The sequence below is a fragment of the Talpa europaea genome, assembly GCF_964194135.1.
Source record: "Talpa europaea genome assembly, chromosome: 10".
NCBI lineage: Eukaryota > Metazoa > Chordata > Mammalia > Eulipotyphla > Talpidae > Talpa > Talpa europaea.
In genome coordinates, this window is record NC_140077.1 from 102,154,878 (window position 1) to 102,174,670 (window position 19,793).

A 19,793-nucleotide genomic window follows, 5' to 3' on the forward strand; every position below is an offset into this window, starting at 1 on the left:
TGCCTGTTCTGTTTCCCACTCTGTCTCTGGTGAATCCTCTCACCCCCCTGCATCTCTGGCCTGCACCCCAGTTCTTATATGCATAAATAAATATTTTTTAAAAATAAATAAAAAATAAAAGGCATGAATAGGCTTACTTGGTAAAATGTGTTTGTTTCCTAAACTTGTTCCTTAAATAGCTGTGAGATTATCAGTGTTTAATCTTAATATAGAATTTTTTTTTTTATTTTACTCAGACATTTCCAAATATAACACACACTTACTATTGCTTGAAGATGACAAACTGTTGGATCACAGAACTGGAGAACTGAAAAATTGTTAAAGGGGAAGGATATTGCCATATGAACAAATTGAGTAATATATGATGAAGAAAGTTACCAATGTGTACTGAGCATTAACCATGTGCTAGACCATGCTTCATTTAAAACTCATCTTAGTCATATTAAATTGACCATATAATGTCATAAACAAAAGCTAAAATTAAAAGTGATGAGATTTTGTGGCTAACTGGCTGCTGAAATGGTGATTCCATTAATAGAAATTCTAAGATAAGTTGGAAGAGGAACTGGAGCTTATAAATGATCATGAGTTTGGAGTAGGATATGTGGGCTTAAAGGGTTAGTGAGATGCTTGGGAATATGATTTTGTGACTTGAAAGGGAGTTCTGAGCTATTGCTATAGATTTAAAGAGCCTGTGCTTATGAAAGAGATTTATTTAAATCTAAGTAGTACTTCAGCTCACCAAGGAATTTAGAGTGCAGAAAAAAGACTGGGTAAAATTTGGAGAAGAATCAAGATAAAAGGATATCAGGGATAAAAGAATGAAGTTCTATAGAATCTAAATACCTGCGGTAGGAACAGAAGTGCCAGATAACTCAATCAAAATGAAGTAGCAAAAAGATCAATTGGTAACTGTCACAGCTTCCCATTGGTGGTTGGCAGTTCATTAATTAAAAAAAAAATTAAAAATTTGTCTCTGAAAATATGTGTATTTCTTCCTTTTTTAGTTGTACTGAAAAAATCATATGCTTCTAATTTTGGGAGAGTTGTTATTATCTGTCATTTTTTTTTCTTTTTCCTTTTCCCTTTCCTTGCTTTTGTTCAATGTAAAGCATTATTGGATCGATCCTCCACTAGATGCAATAGCCTTGAGTGTATATCTGTTACTGCTATCTTTTAAAATAGTTTTAATCTCATTTAAGAAAGAACATTTATTGAGAGATTTTAATTACATTGTTGTAATAATTTTTTAAAAACAAAAAATTATATACGCCAGCCCGTATTACTGCTCTCAACCCGACCAAATGGATTTTTTGCTGTTAAAAAGGAAAAAAAAAAAAAAGTAGAGGAAAATCTCTTATGTCTTCAATACCTTCTGAAAATTAATCACTTTCAATATAGTCACCAAAGAACTTCAATCACATTTAGATATATTTTATGTCATCTGACCCACCTATGCAGGGCTCAGGAGAACAGCTACCCACAGATATTGACTTAACGTCAAGCACACTTGAAGCATATTTTTTTTATTTATTTATGCATACAAGAACTGGGTTACAGGCCAAAAGTGTGGTTAGTGGGAGGATCCACCAGAGACAGAGTGGGGAGCAGAACAGGCATATTGCCTGAAATACACTGTTAAGGGGAGCAATGGGCAAGTCAGGAGAGGTCTGCTGTGCCATCTGGGTTAGCTCCCTGGCTGGGGATCGAACTTGCACTGCAGTGGCTGCAGATTGCTTCATAGGTTTCGTCCCAACCTCTTGCACCACCAGGGAGACCCTTGAAACATATTGTTTTAATGTAATGTGACTTCCATAAAAATAAAAATAGAAAAAAAAATACAAAGATTCCTGCTACTATTTACCTGAGAGGACCAGTTTTTAGTTGCCATAGAAGGAAGCAGTTTTTCATGGGAACTAGGGCTGCAGATTTGGAGTGTCTTCCCTGGTAGAGCACCTGTTTATTCCTTTTTTGTTCTCTGTTCATGATGCCCTTTTTGTGTTTGCTTATTTAATTGAGGTCATATTGTTTTGCCACACTGTATATAATTCAGAGGTCTAGGATCACAACCTTTAAATGCCTGTTACCACATGACACCTACTACCAAGGTACCCATAATCCTCCACCACAGTCCATTAGGCTCCCTCTTTGCCTTGCTGCCAACCTCCCTCTGGATACCTCAATTCTACAGTCAGATTTCTAGGGCTTGTTATTGGTTTGGTATTGCCAGACCCTTGGTTTTGTTTCTCTATATTCCACACATAAGTGAAACCATCCAGTACTTGTCTTTCTCCTTCTGACCTATTTCCCTTAGCATTATGCCCTCCAGTTCCATCCATGTTGTTACAACAGTTTGTGCATTTTATTAGTTGAGTAGTACTACATTGTGTTTATATACTACTTCTTCCTTTTAAAAAAATATGTATTTATACATACAAGAGCTGGGGCACAGACCAGAGGTATGGGAGGTGAGAGGATTCACTAGAGACAGAGTGGGGAACAGAACAGGCAGATTGACTGAAATACACTGCTGAGGGGAGCAGTGGGCGAGACAGAAGCAGTCTGCTGCACCATGTGGGTTGCTCCCTGCAGGCCGGGGATCAAACTGGTGCTGCATTGGATGACAGCTTCATAAATTGCATCTAAACCCCTTGCGCCACCAGGGAGGCCCCTATACCTTCTTTTCTTAATCCACTCATCTTTCCTTGGGCACTTAGGTTGTTTGCATAACTTGGCTATTATAAAGAAATGATACAATTGATGAACACAACATTCTTTCAAATTAGTATTTTTGGATTCTACTGAGAGATAAATAGGAGTATAAATGTAGGATTCTACTGTATGGTAGATCATTTTTAACATATTGAGAAATCTCTATATTCCTGTCTAAACGGGCTGGGCCAGTCTACTCTCCCACCAGTAGTATGGAGGGTTCCTTTTTCTCCGTACCCTTGCCAACACTTAGTTTTAGTCTTTCATGATACGGGCCATTCTCATGTGTGTAAGATGGTGTTTTAGTGTGGCTTTGATTTGGATTTCCCTGATCAAAGTGATGATGAGCATTTTTTTCATGTGTCTTTTGGCCATCTATATGTTGGTTTTCTTTGGAAAGTGTCTCTTTAGCTCTTCTGCCCATGTTTTGATGTCTTAATTCAGTTAGAAGTTTTCTACTTGGGGGGGGCCCTCCCCGGGCGCCGGTGGTTGAGTGCAGTGCTGTGAAGCTGTCCGCAGCCTCTGCAGTGCGGGTTCAATTCCCGGCCAGCCAGGGAGATATCCACATGGCATGGCAGACTCCTGTCTTGCCCGCTGCGCCCCTCAGCAGCGTATTTCAGTCAGTCTGCCTGTTCTGTTCCCCTCTCTGTCTCTGGTGAATCCTCTCACCCTCCTGCACATCTGGCCTCTAGCCCGGTTCTTTTATAAATAAAATATATCTTAAAAAAAAAAAACAGTAAATATCTAATAGAATTGTTTAAAAAAAAAAAAGAAGTTTTTTCTACTTGGTAGAGTGGTAATGATACTGTTTCCTTCATAAGATTGCCATGAAGTAATTCATGAGTATAAACCTACTAGTTTATAGCTCATTCTCTGTGCTCAGAAATTATAACTGTTTTTTTGTTATTTTCTCTTAAAAGTGTTATAATAAACAAATCCTTCTTGTTGAAATAGGAGTTAAATTTAATTGTCTGCTGTATTCTTTTCATATATATTTTTCTTGATAACAAATCTTTAAACTTTCTTCAGAAAAGATAATACTCTTTAGTGAATACAAGGAATTCCTAGATTATTCTGAATTACACATTTTAGATATATTTTCCAGACAATATTTTAAACAGTGTTATACATTTGCTTTGGCGTATGTGAAATTATTAGTTATTATGTTTATGTAAAAAAGTAGTTATCTTTGATTTTGTGTGTGTGTGTGTCTGTATATATAGTACCTTTCAAAACTCAATTTAGTCTTCCAGAATGCATTTTTAATCCTTCATTGCTAAATTGGTTACTCTTTTTCTCTGATGCTATTTTACCAAAATGACATTGTTAGCTGTCTGATCCTAAAGAACTCATTGTTTGTTTTACTTTATAATAGACAGGTTATTTTTAGAAAAAATGTTTTTAATCTTACTTCATAGATAAAAGACTTCATGGATAGCTCCTAGGGGCTGGATGACTACCCTGAAATTGTATACTATTGTGTGAAGACTATGAGGATATGTATTTAGATATATAATTTTCTGGTTTGAGCCTCCATACCTTTCATCAGTTTCTCAAAACTTTCTCAAGCCATTGGTTTAAAAGGATCAAAGAAAAAAAAAATAGCTCTTGCTTTTAAATACTTGGTTCAGAAGTTTAGCATACTTGAGGAATTCTAAAGCTAGTTTTATAATTGGAACAATTATAAAGGAACAGAGGATTATAGACATTATTTAGCAAATCATGTCAAGGTTTGTTTTTGTCTCAAAAACTTCCTTCATCTTATTTTCTTTATGTCCAGATCATCCTCGTGGCATGCTCTTTACCATAATGTTGCTACTGTATTATTTCACCATATTATAATACTCATAATAATCATTTAAAAACATAACCTTTTATACCTCTTATCTGGCACACAAAAATCAAAGCCTAAGGCTACCTAAAACATGTTTTGATCTTGGAATTGTGGTAAAAAGGGAATTGTGAAGAGAAAACCGCAAACTTGTTGTTGCTTAACATATTTGTGTGTTTCCAATGTCTGGCTAAGAGAATGGAGACTTTTTTTAAATAGATATGTACTTGTGGTTTCAGAAAGGAATAATAATTTCTTCCCTGAATAGCATGATTCTCGTTAGATGAAATCTGCAGTTGTTGCAAGCTTTATTCCAGAAATCTCAAAGATGTTGTTGAAGTAATTTCAAACATGACTTTAATGTAACTTTTCGGTAGAAACCTTTGATGACATGATAATAGGGTACTCATGTCTTTTCTTATAATTTGGGTGATTTTGATAAATTCTTAACCCAGGGATCTTTAGAATGTAGTGAAAGATCAGAAACCAACCTATCTGCCATCCTTTTTTCTACTATATTTCCTTTGTAAATACATTTGCAGGTAAAACATGTATTTTATTCCTACATAACTCAGCCAGTCAACAAATATTGATTGTTTATTACATATGAGACACTGTCTTGCTTTGGGGTCTATAATAGTAAAAAATAAAACAGTGAAAGAAAAACAAAAATCTAGTTAAAATCCTTGATCTTTTAGAGTTTAATTAAATTTCACATTTTAAAACTACATAATCAAATAAATAAATGCATATGCATGTGAGTCTTTCATTCTTTTTGAAGGTTAAGAAGTTTTTAATTTGAATGAAATTTCAATTTTCCATGTCTTTTAACTCTAATTATTATGATGACCCTCAGATGCAAGGACATCATTTCAAATATGCTTAATAATTGGGGTGTCTGCTTCATTGATAGTATTAAAAACACCTCACAAATAATCCATTAAAAATTAGTTGCTGAAAAAGTTATTAGGATTTTTGCCCTTGTTATTGTCTTAACCTACCTTGACATTTTACACTGCACATGTACTAGATATCAACAAGTTTTGAAAACAATGAAAAAATACTACTCAGTGCTAAACAAGGATGCTAACTGGGAAACATTCACCTGAGAATTAGTCACATAGATATCCAGATTGGAAGATTTTCTGGGGCATGTGATGTATGTAATGGAAAGAGAATGGGGTTTAGATCCAAAGATCTGAATTGCTGGTCAATGTCATTTTCTATTAGGGTAATCTTTTGTCCATTATTTATGTCTTTTGTTCTAACACACTCAAATACCACCATCTTTCATTCATAAAAATGTGTTGAGTTGGACAAGAAATTTTATGACTACCACCATTGTTACCACAATAATAAAGTTTACATAAGACATTTGGTTTTTAAGGTTGTTGTGATAGCCAGAGTAGACACGTATAAGGCATATTATGTAATATGAAAATCATTATAAGAACTATAAAGAGATACATAAATAGTAATGTAATCATTTTGGCAGAGTGATTAAGGTGACTTTATAAGATTAAGGTGACTTTATAATTATGTTTTAATCAGATATTATTTCACAAATTGGTATAACTCTTATTTGAGTAGTTGTGTACTATCCTCTTATTCCAAAGTATGTTACCTTGAAATTCAGTGACAAACCATGATTACAAGGACTCGTGAAACCTGGAACTTTACTTGTGATAAGGATAAATTCTATTTAACTAAAATTTCAATGGGTTCACTCAACTGACTAAGAAAAATAGAAGCAATTAGCTCATATTTTTTTCAATATTCAATTCCATTTTTAATGTTCTTACAGCTTTTTTTTTTTTTTAACCATCTTCAAGAGGTACTTACATGCCCTTCTATTAGCTTTGGAAGATAATAGTCTGTTATGTTCAGAAGCCATTATTAGTAACTGTAAATTTTAATGTTTATCCCTATGAATTTCATGTTAAGTGTGCAGTTTCTCAAAGGAAAAGATTTTCATGTAACTCTCCTCTGGAACCCTGTTTAGTTCAGATAATCTGATTAATCTCTGTAAAACAGCTGCACCCTACCTTTTTAAATTTATTCCTGGGGAACTGTTAGAGGACTTGTATTAATTTGAAACAAAGTAAAATAAGACCAGTAGTTACTACTAACCAATGAGTTTCCAACAACTTCAAGGTCCCTTTATCAGCAGGACAAAAAACCTAATTCTGCCTAAATCTGAAAAACCATTAATTAAACATTAGGAAGACTGCAGAAACTTGGCAAACAAACATCAGCTCACCATATGGAACTTCTAAAAATATAGTTTCTGGGACAAGATGTTGGGGGATTATAATTACAACTTCACAGAGTTGCTAAAAATATTAAATAGATAATGTATATGAAAGCATCTGGCAAGTAACCTACAATTTTAAGTAGGTTCTTGGTAGATCTGGGAAGACTGAAGAGTCAAGGGAACATAACCTACAAAATAATGCTCTTTCTTTTATTTTTTTCTATGCCAGCCAAGACCCTCTCCCTTAAAGAATGGTACAAATGACCATGAATAAAAGTTCATTTGACTGACTCAGATAGTAATTTTTACAAGTTTTATGTGTCTTTTCAGTCATTCAAATTTTTTTTACTTCCAAAATCTGAAATTGAAGATTTTGAACCACCTAGATTAGGATTTGAGGTCACCAAAAGACTCAATTTTACTATCTCCATCTACTGGCAGGGAGGAACTATACCCAAGCATCTGGACTGGCATAGAAAAGAGGAGAAAGAACATTTAAAAGGTAAGCAAAACATATATTTTTATTTATTATGAATTTTTAAGTTTCTCTTATCACACACTCTAACATACATAATTACGTATAATACAAAATTTTTATAATACACTCTTACATAATCAAGGTTGATATAATGAACCATCTTAAAGAAGAGAATTTGTTTAGGTGATATATAATACTCCTGTCTTATTCTTCAAAATGAACATACCTTCCTTTCATAATGGGAGTCTTTTCTGTCCTTGAACTTCCCAATTTCTCTCTAGACATTCCAATTGTCCAGTGCTGTTTTCATATTCCTTATAATTTTCAAGCTTCAGTGTGCTAACTGAAATATCTCTATTCTCATTTCTGAATTCTCTGATATATTAATTTCACCTGGCATATTATTTTGGCTGGTATGTTGTAGAAAGAGAAGTATGTTTCTTAAAATGTCATTGATGAATCTACTGTTTCTTAAACATTTTTCCATCCTTCATTTATAAGTATTTTCTTTTGGCTAAAAATACCAAGTCATTTGTTAATTGATGAGGAAAATATTTACTATATATGTTTTATTTTTAACTTTGGAATTTTGCTTCCCCACCAGAAATATTTTGTTTTGGTTCACTTTTAACAAGAATACAACATTACCATCAACTATTCAAGTATGATGGCTATAAAATAAGTATTGAAATGGTTTGGGTGGTTGTGCAGAAATAGATCTCTGTAAATTTATGCCATGTATTTTAAGGCTTATGTTATGTATGTCTTTTTTAAAAAAAAAGTCTTCTGTCATCTTGACAATAAGAATAATAACCATTTGCAAAGATAATTAGTATTGTTATACTTGCTGCAATTAAATTAAGTATAATTCATAATTAAGTATAGTTACTTTTTTCCCCTGCCCTTCACCCCCAGGACCTTTGTTCAATGGGCGGGGAGGGGGATGATGTTCCATTTCCTTCAGGAGAGGAAGGGATGGATTTATAGACAAAATGGATAGAAACTTTTCAACACAAAAAATGGAATTTCATGGGCAAGAATTTTCAAGGAAATGCCCTGTTCAGACAGGTCTGTTCACTTGCTGGGAGGTCAGACATGCAGCTGGCCCATTTGCTGGCTGTGGGATTACGCTCATATAAACAAGGCAAATGCCATAGAGACGGATCTGCAAATCTCCTTGTGGCATCTGATGCTGTCCGAGCTGACAGCCATATCCTGAAGTCTTCAGTGAGATGAGAAGATAAGGAAGCAGTATTTTTGAATAATGTTGAAGGCATGCATGATAATGTGGTGTTAGAAAATAATCTCTCCTCACAAATGAAAACTATGGTGGACTTTCTAAAGTATAATTCAGTCATTTTTTTTTTAAGTGCATTTATTTTGAATAAAGGTATATATCTTCTTGAATTTGTCTCATCCTCTATTTCAACTCTTTTTTTAGAGTTTTTGACTACAGGTCTTTGGTCTGATTTTAAAACTGTTGTCATAAAACTAGCTGTTGCTGAAGAATTCTACTAATATATTCTAGCTGATCTGGGAGGAAATCTTCTTAACATATCCATGTTTATGCTTACTTACACTTTTGCAGTAGATCAGCTAGATGATAAAATCATGTAAGTTGGGATGACTAGCTTGGCATGATTAGGTAGTTTCATGATCATTATTAAAAATGTCTGCTTTGAGAAATAAATTTAACCAATCTATCTTCCTGTCAGAATGATATGTCTTACAAATTTATAACTTTCATTTCTTTCAAAATCTCACATTTGTAATTTATTCATATTTTGATATCACTTTAAGGTTGACAAGAGTTGCTCAGGGTAAAGTGATGCTTTCTAGGGTGGACCATGGTTAGGACAGTTCTGAACATAAGTTGTCAACTTAACTTCTGAGGAACAATTGTGTCCCAGTCTAATTGCTCTTTTTTTCTTGATATCATTTTATGGAAAACAAAGATCTTGCTGCCAGTGTAACTTACAAACCTCATATATAGCTTGTGGAAAAATAAACATGTTATCATTTATTGAAAGTATTTAATAACATTCAAAATATATTATAAAAGAATGTGATTTGTATGGAAGTAATAACAATGTATTATTTTTCTGTCTTTGGATATTATTTATGAGAAATTCATAGATAAATTATATGTATTCACTTTTGAACATAAAATGCTAAATATAAATAGGAAGCATTAAAGTCCTTTTTTCAGTATTAGTGATTGCTGAGTATTTTAATACTGAAATAAAAATATTCTATCTTTATTTTATTGTGTCTTAGGAATCTTTGTTTAGTTCTAATTCAGAACTTAACCTAAAGGAAAAATTTAAACATTTTATATATTCACTAATGGCCTTAATTTCATTTTCTATGAAAAAGTAAGGTTATATTGATTGCTTTTTCATTATTATTTTTGTTGTTGAATTTTAAACATCTTCCCATCAAAATGCCAGTATTGTATGTAGACATTGTTCAGAGAGAAATAGGTAGCTGCTTTATCCATATTTGAAGTTGCTGGTAAAATCCAATCAGAATGTTATAAATCCTGATGTCCTATAGCTAGAAAATTGACAGATGTTTAATCTCCCAAACAGAAGTTTTTATTTAGTTTTTTCTCTTAAATTATATTTATATAAGATTACATAATATGAATTTGTGCTTCATCATTTTAGCCAATTTTTGTCATAATTATATTATTTCATGTAAAAGTATTGTACTGCTTAAAATATTTCAAAGCTCCTAACATTTTATCTAAACTCTTCACACTGAATAATAGTTGTAATTTAATAAGAGAGTTGATTATATATTGAAAAAAGGAAATCAGAGAATCTTTAAAGTGAATCTTTTTTTTTGTTGTAATGTGAATTACTCCCGTTTATTTCTATTGTGTATTCTGGTTTTGACCTCTGTTATATTTACAGTAATACACAGATTAACACAGAATAAGATATAATAGTGATGCCTGTAAACATATCTCATAATACTGGTATGTGTAATTATCAGTGTATACAATTATAATCATTGCTAATTAATGTGCAATAAAGGCTTTGAGGGGATTCTTTGTTTATATACTTGTCTATGTATCCTGTGGCATAATAGGTAAGACCAATGCTAGTCTGTCTTCCATAATTGAGTCTTTATTTAAAAAATATTGTATCCCTTTATATAAAATCAAAACAGGTTACATTGTCTTAAGGCTAAAATACCCTGCTGTCAAATCTTTGTTATTTCGATCTGTCATGCCTCAGTAACTGAAGAATTTAACACATCTTAATTGCTCTGACTTTTATGATGCCAATGGGATATTTTAGAGCATGAAAATGAAACATGTGTAATAATTACACCAGGACAAGAGTTCTAAGTCAAGACCATCCCATCCAAATCCATTGTATGAGTTTGGTTACAAGTATAAAATAATCTTAACTCTAATTGGCTTATATAGTAAGAGTGATTTATTTAGTCATGTACCTGAAAAGCTCCGAGATAGGATGAGTTTATTGTGTGGTAGGAGCTAAGATCTAGCTCTATTTTTAATGTGTTCATGTTTCTGCCATTTTTCTACCTACTTTCCCATCAGACTAAATTCCGTTATAACTGCTTGATGGCTGCAATAGTTGTGGATCTTATTTCTGCACCCAGAATGGTCTAATCTCTAGCTGGGAAAACAAAAGTCATTAGACTTTAATTGGCCAATTAGCAATCTCTATGAAGTGAGAGAAATGACTTACATTGAGATTTCAGGGATACTTTTGGGAGGGTCAATCCAGCTGTTCTTTATCCAGTGCCTGCTTCACAGTGGTGCTGGGAGATGCTGAGAAGGTGCTCACTTTTTTTTTTTTTTTTTTTTGGTGGGACCCTCCCTGGTGGCCCAGGAACAAACCTGTGCTGCAGAGGCTGCGGGCAGCCTTCCCAGCGCTCAACCGCTGCACCACCAGGGGAGTCCCTAGGTGCCCACTATTTTAACTTTCTTTTTAAGTGGAAGATTTGCCCACATTGCTTACACTGCTCATCAGTAAATTGGAGACTAATGACTGCATGTGCTTCTCAGTGATGCAAAAGAATCACAATCTTTTTAAAAGACAGTGTCAAGACAAGGAAATGGCAAAATTGCCCCAAAAGCGACCTTTTTCCTTCTCTTTAATCTACCTGTAGAAGGGAACTAGAAAATAGAAATCATTCCCTAAAAAAGTCATTATGTCTTGCTTAATCAATTTGATCTTTACAAAATTAGATTTTTTTTTAAAAGATTCATTTATTTGTTTATACAAGCATTGGGTACAGTGAGAAGCGCGGGAGGGTGAGAGAATTCACCAGAGCCAGAGCGGGGAGCAGAGCAGGCAGACGGACTGAAGTACACTGCTGAGGGGAGCAGCGGGCGGCCGGAGAGGTCTGCGCGCCATGTGGGACCCTCCTCTGGTGGCCTGGGAGCAGCCGGGGATCGAACCGGCGCTGCAGAGGCTGTGGGCAGCTTCGCAACCAAGCGCTCAACCGCTGTGCCACCAGTGAGGCCCCCAAATTAGAATTCTTACACACATTTACCAATATTGCTTTTTTCTTATAAAGCAATCACCTATTTGCTGAAATCAGAAAAACTGGATACTTGATAATAATTTTCTCTCAGGGATTTGAATTAGACAGCACAGGATAGACACAGTTTCTCTTTTGCATGTACACAGATATATAATTATTGAGATGGTTAATTTATGTAGTTATTTAATTTTAATTTTAAAACAGCCTGTGATTATCTTTAATTTATAAAAAATATACTGATATCAAGTGCATGGTCTGAACTAGCAGATTTTATCACCAATTGATACATGTGTCAGAGTTGGATAAAATGATGACTGTAATTGTGGCATTCTTAGAGTGTGGTAAAATTATAGAATGTGTTTTATTTTTTACAAATAAGCAAGCATATTAGGAAAATGATAAATCTTAGCAAAGAGTATGCTAAGACCTACCTCCTTCAACTGAAATAGAGATGTAGGTTATAACAAATTAACTTTCAGTAAGATATCACATAGGAATTCAGGGACTTTAACATGGAAGAGGATAAATTGTGACTACTTCTCACCTCTATGTGTCCAGTCTCTGGAAACCTGGGACTGAGCATGAATGTTGAAATATAAAATTGTTTTTCTGCCATATTCTATGATACCAAGTTACTTTATACTGTCAATATGTATAATGTAGTAAGATGTTTCAGGCTAGCTACTAGTTTTGAACTTCAATAAAAATAGATTTGCCTTCTAGGATTCATAGTGTGATAAAAGACAAAGAAATTGCCATGTATGTTATGATTAACAACATTATAATTAACATACATTATTATCCAGTGGCTGTATACATAACATACATATGATTCATATGCAGTCCTGGAGGAGTATACAGTGAGAATGAAGGATGGCATTCTAAAAAAGGTAACATCTGAAGAAAGTTTTGATAATTGATAAATGAATATTAGTTTATTAGGATTCCTGCTGTAGGAATGATGCTTAATTGCAGTCCCAGAAATTGAAGTTGTCACATAGTGAAGACAAAGCTTTGTTTAGTTTCTGATGCCTTAGTACAGGGCATGAAATATAATAGGTTCTCAATACATGATTTTTGACTAGTCAGTCACTTTTGTAATGACTATCTTTTGGGATAAACTTAAGTATCTCAAATTAGTATGTCTTAGTAATTATATTTGCTTTGTGGTTCGCTTAACATAAATCCCTTATTTTTCCTTAGTGAACATTTATTCTTGTAATTGGTGAACAGTTTGAGGTAGACAACACTAACTTTGTTGATTGTCTCAGTTTTATTTGGATTTGGGAAACAGATTAAGCTGATAAAAGAACAAGAACTAGAATCCAAGTTGTCTGTCTAGTATTCTATTGTACATTTGTATTTATGGTCAGTATTTAAAATATTTAGCATGAAGATGGGACCTTCCTGTATTGACTAGAATTTATGGAAAGATACTTGTTTGCATTGTGGAGGTTAAGTACAACTCTATGGAATCAAATAAGATTAAGGATGAGATGACTCTAGATTTTCTGGTCAAAATGGTGCCAGTTCATAGTACCAATGAAACTGACCATGTATATGTATAAATGAAAATTAAACTGTTTATCATATATATATGATGTAAAGATGATTTTACATGTTTATCATTTTAACTGATTATAGTTAAACTTGAAATTTGTTAATTGAAGGTTAATAAGAGTGAATGCAGAAGTAGTTACATAAGCAAATTAGCAAGAGGAGGATTAAAAAGAATGATCACACTAGGAAAGAGCAGTGAAAAGAAAAAAAGCTCAAGAATAGTCCAGTGACTGTATATTTGTCATGTAAAAATTTAGAAATAGGTGCCATCGACAGTTACAGAAATATCTTTTTAAAACACAGTTTGAATTTAACATCTATTTGGAAGTAAAATAAAATCTCACAGGGTAACTATCAGTCTACAAGCTTGTAGGTGACATGTCACCTTGACTTTCTGTGCAGAAAGGAGAGCTTCAGGACTCTAAAACTAAACCGAGACTGGACACATTTTTTTAAACTAATTTTTAACCCGACAGTTCTTTTTTGCTAGTCAATTTAAAATACTAGCATAGGGGAGGACATGGCTGATTAACCTTTCTTTATGAGTTACATGTTATCCAGAGAATGCTTTTTTAGTGTTATCTTTATTAGTAATAAAATAATTGCAAGTATTCGAATTTGAATTGAAGTTTATGCTTCTCTTATTTCTACTCTCTTCCATTCATTATAAAGATATATTTAAAGGGATTAACAGTATGAAGTGTATGGCAAATATTTTGAAATTACTTTGATTTTAATGCTAAGCCTACTGAATGTGTACAAATATGTAATGATTTTATATAATTGAATTTGTGTGTCTGTGTAGTCAACCACTTCACAGCTTTTGTACTTTTAATCTCCTATATTGTTTTTTTTTCATTTTTTGTTTCATTTTAGTTTTCAGTACTTCTACCTTAAGAGGGTTTAGTCAGGATAATATGAAATGATGTATGTATATAATTTAAAAGATGTAGTGTTTATATCTTCGTACTAAATTTATTGTGTAAGATGAACAAGCTTTATTATTGTTCAGGATGCATTGGAAGGAGCATATGATAAATACTCTAGTGATTTGACTACAAACATTTGTTTCATTTCATTGGTACTTCCACTGAGTATATTGTCGCTGGATAGGGGGAAAGCAAATATTCCATAAAGGGCTTAGAAAACATGTACTGTCTTCTCTCTAAATGCTAGTTAACTTAAGTGTTTGGATAAATTCTTTTTTAAAAAATAGAACTGTAAATGCAGAGTCTTCATTTAGAAGAACTTGAAGTTTTTTGCTTCTCTTTCTTTCTTTTTGATTATAGGTCTCATTTTTTGAGATTTACATAAAACCTTGACAGTCATGAGCAAATCATATGTGTTTGGTAGCAAACCTCACTGCATTTTTAGATGAATTTTTGGGAACAGCAATTTAACTTAAAAGGAAATTTACAATTCTTTTACCACAAATAAGCCATAGATTTTCAGTCTTTGTGTCTAATTATAGTTAATGAAATTGTGAGTTATAAAGGGGGAAAAAGATGTAAACACAATGGAAGTGTGTACATTTTAGCCATGAGCTCTTTGACTCAAGATATAAAAATATAATTAATATCTGTTGATATACAAGTGGATTATATATAAGAGTAAGCCTGTTATTTGTAAAGCAACTTACATGAAATAGGTATTTGTTTGGGGGCAGATATTAAATTTTAATAAATAGGATTAGAAAAAAATAATTTATTAATTAATTGCCAACAAAGGAAAGACTCCATGTTAACTAGTGCTATAAACACCTCTAACATATGTAGGTTATTGGAAGAAAGGTAGATTGTAGGGCAATATCTCATTTTTAAAGGAAATCTTGAAGTCAACTGATTAATTTTAATAATTATTGTCCCTTTCTTAGCAAAATTTTCTACTATAGAAGAGAATTCATGTAACTTGATCCTTTTGTATTCTCAGAAAAAATATTGATAAATTATGTACAGGTATTAATTAATTCATTTTTGTTATTATAGCCAACAACAGTGTCATTATTGGCATCCAGTAAGGGGAGGCATGTTTCTGTGTAACAGGTTACATGCTGCTGAGGACAGGTGAGGCACTGAGAAAAATGATAGCCTTATTAGACTACTTATTTAATTTAAAAATCCTTTGGCACTTAAAGCATGTTTGCTAATATGATGATACTCCCCATAATGTACACTGTCTATACTGAACAGAAATTATACCTGTCTTTTCCTTATTTTCTGAATCATAAGTTAAATGTAAAATAACATTTATCAGACTGATCTTTGAAACAACCATGAGTAAAGAAAATGAAGAAGCTGCTTCAGTGATCATAACTACAACTTGTTAAAATTATCTTGGCTATTTTTGCAACAATACAAGTTATTCTTTAACCTTAATAATATCCTAACAATGTTTTAAGTTCAGGAAGTTTCTCAGGACAATATTCTAAAATTTCATTTCATTAATGTGAAACACTGTTTTGACTCCTACATAAATGCAAAATGAAAAGTTGTTTCGATTACTGTAATTGCTGCTGAAGAACAAGAAAAGAAAGAAATACTTCAACCCAAACACTTTGTGCACAATATCCCTTTTCTAACATTTTGTAAGATATCACTTATTTAGCAATTTAAGATAATCTTGTTGTCTGGATATACTTGCTTTCTGGATAAATTCTCAAGTACAGTCCTTAGTTGATATCGTATAAAGCCTACCCAAATTGTGTTTGGGGTTAAGTGTAAATGAACTGATTTTGAATCCTATAATTTTTGAAATATCTATTCTAAATATATGTCTGTCTATGTTTTTGCCTTAGGAGTACAAGATCCTCAGCATGAGAGAATTATCACTGTGTCTACTAATGGAAGCATTCACAGTCCGAGGTTTCCTCATACTTATCCAAGAAATATGGTCTTGGTATGGAGATTAGTAGCAGTAGAGGAAAACGTATGGATACAGCTTACATTTGATGAAAGATTTGGGCTAGAAGACCCAGAAGATGACATATGCAAGTAAGTTGTTTCATTTTGATCCTGAGATTTTAAAACTTTTGTGAGGTTTTTCTGATGATCTGAGAAATGTACAACCTTATTGAAGCTTGTTTTACTTAAAGACCTCATTTAAATCTAAAAGACACACATATGTACACAATCATTCATTGGTTTCTACTTCTGAAAATAATTTATGTAAGATGATTTATAATCTGAATAGAGAATAAAAGGTCAAGTAAAGGAATTCTATTGTACTAGAAATCTAATTTACCATTAATGCTAAAAATTTTACATTTAAGGTTCCTGATAGCCAGATCAACAAAATAAACTATCAGCTATTAAAAGACAAAATCTGCATGGGTATCTACAATACACAGTATTCATTATCCTTAGGTACTCATCTTGGTACATAGACTGCACACACAGGATGAGAAGTTTGGGCATTTCATCACAATGAAGACATACAGTTCTGAAAACAGAATTAGCAATTTAAGCTAACATGTTGTGCCAGGTAGAAATTCTTCATAATTTTCCTAAAAGCATTCATGAACAGAAGTCAGCTGGAGTATTTCACCCACGCAAAAGACCACCTACTATATGTCATCCAAATATTACTCTTTAAATCCTTCGTGAATACACTTGTCAAGGTTGGGTGGTCTTATTGAAGATTTTTCACTTCAGTGGCATTGGTATACCATGAAAATATTTTGCTTGAGCTTCTTTGTGAGGTTATTTTCTCTTTGATATCCAAGTTAAAAGAGAATTTTCATTTTATGGTATATTACAGATAAATATTTCAGTACAGAAGAAATAAACTTTGTACTTGCTTGTCATCACAATGCAAAACTTTAACATTTAGAGTTACTTTTTTCACATCTCTGCTTTCTGTGACTATGCATTTCTTGTTATTTTTTCTTAAATCTATAATCTTAGACGTTGAGAACTAGAAGCTGTCCAAGCTTTCTTTAGCGGCTGTGTAACTGAATCCTTCATTTTATGGATAAGGAAACAGTGAGCAGAGAAATAGCTGCCTTTGATTTGGTGTCATTCACTTCTTATACCTAAATGCTAAAACCCATTTTTGCTAATACCAACAGAAGTAGTTTTTACCATGATGAACTACCACACTTCTTTTCATGTAGAAGATTCCACAATCTTATCAAAAATTGGGAGGGGGTTATTTAATATTTTGCCCTACTTGCAAAGTAGCAGTTTATACTATGACAGTTTCTTGGCTGCTGATTGAAAACAGGAGACTCCAAGAGAGTGAAAGGACTGTCAGACAATAGTGTCCAGAGTAATAGTAGAGCTTCTTGTGTCTATTCCACTGGGTCCAGTTTTCATAGGTCAGTGCCAAGAGGCCCACATGGCACCACCTACTGGGTGGTTCTGCAGAGAGGAAGCACAGACAGGGTACTGTATGTCTTAGAAATAAACACAGTTTTGTGTATGTGTCATGTACGTTAGTTAAATAACAAAAATTAAACCATCATCCATCTTGCCTCACCTCACTTGTAACTCAGACTTATTCAATATGAAACTTAACTTAGGAAAATCGAGTTTCTTTTTTGTCCTAAGTTTTTTTTCTCTTGTTTTACTTGCTCACCTAATTTTCTGTAATGGTGCACATGTACTTATTTCTCTATGTATTATCCCATATAAAATATATTTTCCTGTTTTAAAACATATCACAAATGAATACTGTGTGTTTACTTGTGACTTGTGTGTTTCAAAACCAGCAAAATTGAAAACCATGATATCTTTAAAGTTAGTTCATGTATATAATTTAAGTCATTTGTTTTCTTTGATGTAAAATTGTCCCATTGTATAAATAACCTGTCTTGTATGTTCTACTTTGATGAGTGTTTGGCTTGTTTTCAGTTCTTGTGCAAAATGCATTGAAATCCATTCAGCCACTTTATATCTTTTGTCTGGTGAGTTCAGTCCATTTAAGGTGAATATTGAGACATGAGTGCTCAATGCCATTTTGCTATGTTGTATTTTTTGGGTGGTTGTTTTGGTTTCTTGTCTCTGTCTCTTTGTGTCTGTCTCTGTCTCTCTTTGCCTCTCTCTCTCTCTCTGCTTCTCTTTCTCGACTACCTGTTATGTTTGGTTTGGGTTCCATTTCTGTTGTCTGATGTGTTGCTTCTATTATTTTTTGTTTGAGGGTTCCACTGAGCTCAGTGTGTCATGGGCTATTTGTGTGATCCTTGGACAGTCTGTTCTCTGACTGGTTCTAGTTGACCACATTGTTACTTCCTTCTCCTCTATATTAATTTACCTGTTTGTTTCCTCAATATCTGCTGTTCTATTGCTTTATAATAGCACCTTTACAATTTCTTTCACGCATGACTTGGTGTTCATAAATTCTGTTAGATTTTGCTTTTCAGGGAAGCTGCTTCCTCTTTCTGTGTTGAATGTTAATCTTAATGGGTAAAGGATTCTGGGCTGCAAGTCCTTTTCTTTAAGTACTTTAAATATTCCCTTACAGTCCCTCCATTCTTGGATGTTTCTACTGAAAAATCCACTGGCAGTCTGGCTGGCACCCCCTTATTAGGGTCTCTTTTTTCTCTTGATGTTTTTAATTATATTCTGTCCTTCAATTATAAACCAGAGACATCCTGCAGGGGAGGAGGCAGGAGAGGGAGGGAGGAGGCAGGAGAGGGATCAGAGGGAGGGAGGGAGGAGCACAGGGGACTGAGGTGATGGTGCACGGGTGCATTGGGGATGGAAACTCTATGGGGCTACACCTGAGGGGGTGGGGGGGAAGCAAATATTGTTTAAAAAAATAAAAATTAAAAAAATAAAAATAAAAAGATTACACTTCTAAAAAATAATAATAATATTCTGGCCTTGTCATTGGTTCTCAACATCCTTATTGTAATGTATCTTGGTGTGTGTCTGTCTGGTATTATTTTGTGTAGAGCTCTTCTGGATCGCAATGTCTGGTTCGTTTCCCAGATTGAGATGGTTTTCAATAAATTTTTCTTTCAATAAATGATTCTTTCAATAAATTTTCTGTGCTTTCTCTTTCTCTTCTTCTGGAACCTCCATGGAAAATATTATTTCTCTTTAATAATCCAGAGGGCCCTCTCTCTGTTTTCTTTTTTTTATTCCTTTTTCTGTACATTGTTCTACTATGTTCTATTCTTATGAAAATACAATAACCAATAGCAATGTATTTTCAACCTCATTAATTCTCTCCATGGGTCCTGTTAGTCCTTAATTATATTTTTAAAATCAGCTGTAGTGTTTCTTAGTTCCATTATTGCTGATTGTGGTTGTCTCATATTTTCATTATCTTTGAATTCCATAAGCATCGCCAGAACCATGGCCTTAAACTCCCTGCTGTCATGTCCCCAACTCTGCTGAACTGGGGCTCCTTTCAGGGTTATTTATTTTGCTCAGGACTGTGATGTCTTCTGTCTCCTCATTTTAAGTTTTCTCTGGGTCATAATAGGG

At 33.5% G+C, this 19,793-nt stretch overlaps 1 protein-coding gene across 1 annotated transcript in view; it reads left to right on the forward strand.

Annotated features, from left to right (window-relative positions):
• PDGFC (platelet derived growth factor C) overlaps positions 1-19,793 on the forward strand; it is a gene marked incomplete at both ends in the record, with an annotated part of 159,999 nt that overhangs the window by 75,046 nt on the left and 65,160 nt on the right. Inside the window, one exon of the mRNA XM_084245228.1 lies at positions 16,157-16,352. Coding sequence (XP_084101354.1) covers positions 16,157-16,352 — 196 coding nt within the window. The remainder of the gene's footprint in view (positions 1-16,156; positions 16,353-19,793) is intronic.